The sequence below is a fragment of the Vollenhovia emeryi genome, unplaced genomic scaffold (genome assembly GCF_000949405.1).
Source record: "Vollenhovia emeryi isolate VEMERY1.0 unplaced genomic scaffold, V.emery_V1.0 DF939333.1, whole genome shotgun sequence".
NCBI classification, from domain to species: Eukaryota; Metazoa; Arthropoda; class Insecta; order Hymenoptera; family Formicidae; genus Vollenhovia; species Vollenhovia emeryi.
In genome coordinates this window covers 82,466-85,405 of record NW_011967033.1, presented here as the reverse complement: position 1 = coordinate 85,405, position 2,940 = coordinate 82,466, and the positions used below count along the sequence as shown (strand labels likewise).

The 2,940-nt window shown below is 31.7% G+C and overlaps 1 protein-coding gene across 1 annotated transcript; it reads right to left on the bottom strand.

Moving 5' to 3' along the window:
• Window positions 1-126: 126 nt before the first annotated feature.
• LOC105558558 (probable tRNA(His) guanylyltransferase) lies at window positions 127-2,179 on the bottom strand (the record flags this gene model as incomplete). The annotated part of the gene is made up of 2 exons (XM_012006303.1): window positions 127-637; window positions 1,931-2,179. Coding segments are annotated over 2 exons (705 nt in total), but the record flags the coding sequence as incomplete, so codon positions are not given.
• Window positions 2,180-2,940: the final 761 nt, after the last annotated feature.

The following is a 2,940-nucleotide window of genomic DNA, read 5'->3' as shown; positions in this document are numbered from 1 at the left end:
TTTACAACCCTGTTTTAAAGTGCGACACTTAATCTTCAAAAATTAAAAAAGATAAATTTATCCTTATCATAGTGTTCGCTTTATTGTTTCTCAGAATTTTCTTGAAGAAAGTGTAATAAATCAGCCTTTGTCATCAAGTATACAGTCGATTTTATTGTATAAAAAAGGATAATATACAAACTTATCTCCTAGAAATACGTTCATTCTCACACTGTATTCGATCTTCATTTGTCTCTCTGCCCCTATTAGAATGCACTTCTTCATTGACTGAATTTACATTATTCACTTGTGAAGACAAAGGACCATTGCTCTCACGTTTTACCATGGTAGGCAAAGGAGGAGTGGGCGCAGATATTGTATTCTTAATGGTAGTCGTTAAGTTCGGTGGTTGATAAGTTGCTAAACTCTTCAAACCAATTACTTCGGGATTTTCTTTCCAGAAACGGTCACCGATAATATCGTCTACCAAAGGAACTATTGCAGGTTTCAATCTTCCCATACCATCGGGCACTAATTTTCGAATAAGTGTCGTACCCTTTCGAAACAGAGGCGGTTCATTATTATAGTTTATACCAAATTCTTGAAAAAGCAACTCGTTCTTATGTGCTGCCAGAGTGCCTCTAAGTTTTTCCTCTGCCTATAATATCCACAAAATAAAAGTGTTAAAACAGGTAATTTGATTATATTGCATATTTTTAACGATAATCATCATAACTCTGTTACTGAAAAATAATATGATTGTCATAAGACTTGTACAATGATAGTAAGTAAAAAATAATTAATTTAAGGTATCAGGCTCGTAATGATAACAACTAAAAAAAGATATAAAACAGGCTAAGGAGCCAAAGCTAGATGCTTGTGTTGACATATGTATTTAACTTATAATGAGAGTATATAAACGTTTCAGGCTGTGATCAGACCTTCGGTATGACTAAAACATTATTACGTGTCGCAGTTACAAAATGATTTTATTACTGATAAATAAAATATATATCTATCCACTTAATTTTTCTACATAGTCACAATCTTTTTCCATGTTTAGATTGAAACACCAGTTTTGTCTTTTCCAAAAGAATCCATCATCTGGATTCTATTCCGCTGCTTTTTGAAATGAAAAAAAAAATGTAGAATTTCATATAACGTCAGGAATCATATTCACAACAATGCGTGCTCACATATTCTTGTTTATACAAAAAAAATTTAACAATTTAAGTGAGAAGGTTTAAGTATCTTCTATGTAGCCTATATATTTAAGCCTACATATAATACATTTTTACATTTTTCTTTATCGCAAAAAAATACTTTGGTCCTCAATGATTTAATATTGAAAGTAGCAGTGCTGGATTTTTATGCAGGAAACATAAAGAGCTAAGGCTTTAGTACAAAAGTAGTGTTTAGAGACAACTGATGAATATGTAGGAAAGTAAAGTAGATATTTTTCATCTGCAATAACAATTTTTTTAATTAATTCCTTTTTAATGACCAATTACTCTTACATTTGAAACATATATATATATATACCTCACTGATTTTTTCTTAATTAAATTTTTTATTTATTTTGTATTTATATTTGTTCTGTGTTATAAGACTGACAATTATGTCGGCGCGCAGTTCTATTTCGAATTTTATCACGATATGTGACTTTCGTGAAATAACTTTAGACTGTTTATTGCGATAAACACTACCATATGCCTCGGTGGTCGAATTGGTGAGACGCCCGACTAGAGAGAGGGAGGTCCAGATTCAAACACACTGGCTGAGGTAAATTTTTCGCAATAAATTAAAAGAAATTAAAATCATTTAGATACTAACATCTTGTCTTGGCTCTTATATCCTTTATTACTTCACATTCGTGATTTCAAAGCCTTATGAATTTTATTTGTTGAATTTTGTATGTCTTAAAATTCTATCCCTTATTATTTACATTTACCTGACTCGGAGTTAATTTTCCCTTCAAAATAAGATTCCAAAAGCAAGTATTATACAAGTTATTGACATGTACATCAGCCTGTCGCCAAGATAGATAATCCCTTAAATTCTTATCGGTTGGATACAACACAACACGAGCATCAAATGAGGGTGGATAATATAACTCTTTGCCTCTGAAGAAGTGGGGCCAGTGATAAACATACGCCGAGGCAAATAACGAATTTACGTTGGACATTAATTTTGACGCTGAAACATACAAACATTAAATACAAAAAAGTTCTTGCAGACGCATTGCCTTGATAATCAATTATATAAAGTGTTTATTATGTACGGCGCGGTGCATTAATTCGGTTCGGGTCGTATCATCAAAAAGTACCTATGTTTAAATAATCAAGTAATTTTTGCTCGTCATGCATTTTGCTAAGTATTACCCGAATCGAATTAATGCACCGTACTGTACCATCTACATTTACAATGCTCACAAAAGAAAGAATGTCGTAAATCGAACTTTGAATTGCTGATTCAAGTAATGGTCTATAAAATAACAGTTAATTCACAATTCAATTGTATTGTTGTGCCGTTTTTATTTAATATCACAAATTATGATGTACAATTTAAATCTCTCATAATTTCTAACTAATTGCAATCTTCGTTAACTTTCCTTTTTTTTCTCAATTCTCTTTTGCGAGACATATGATCACATAATGCTTTTAAATCTGATACTACATTACTATTTCGTCAAGATAAGAATGTGAAATTTGTCCAATGTGACGAGACACGGTAGTGTCTCCCGCCAAGTATAAGCTAGCTAGAACCGCGCGCGCGAGACCGACCGTGTAGTTTACGCGAGTATAAAAAGATAACCGTATTCTTGACTGCATACAAGTATTCCATACATTTACTTTCCGTTTAAAAATTATTTTATTTAAAAAAAAGATCTAACATTAACATTTAAAGATTCTCAAAGGGATGCATGTTTTTATAGTTTTAAAAATATGAAAAATTTTCAAG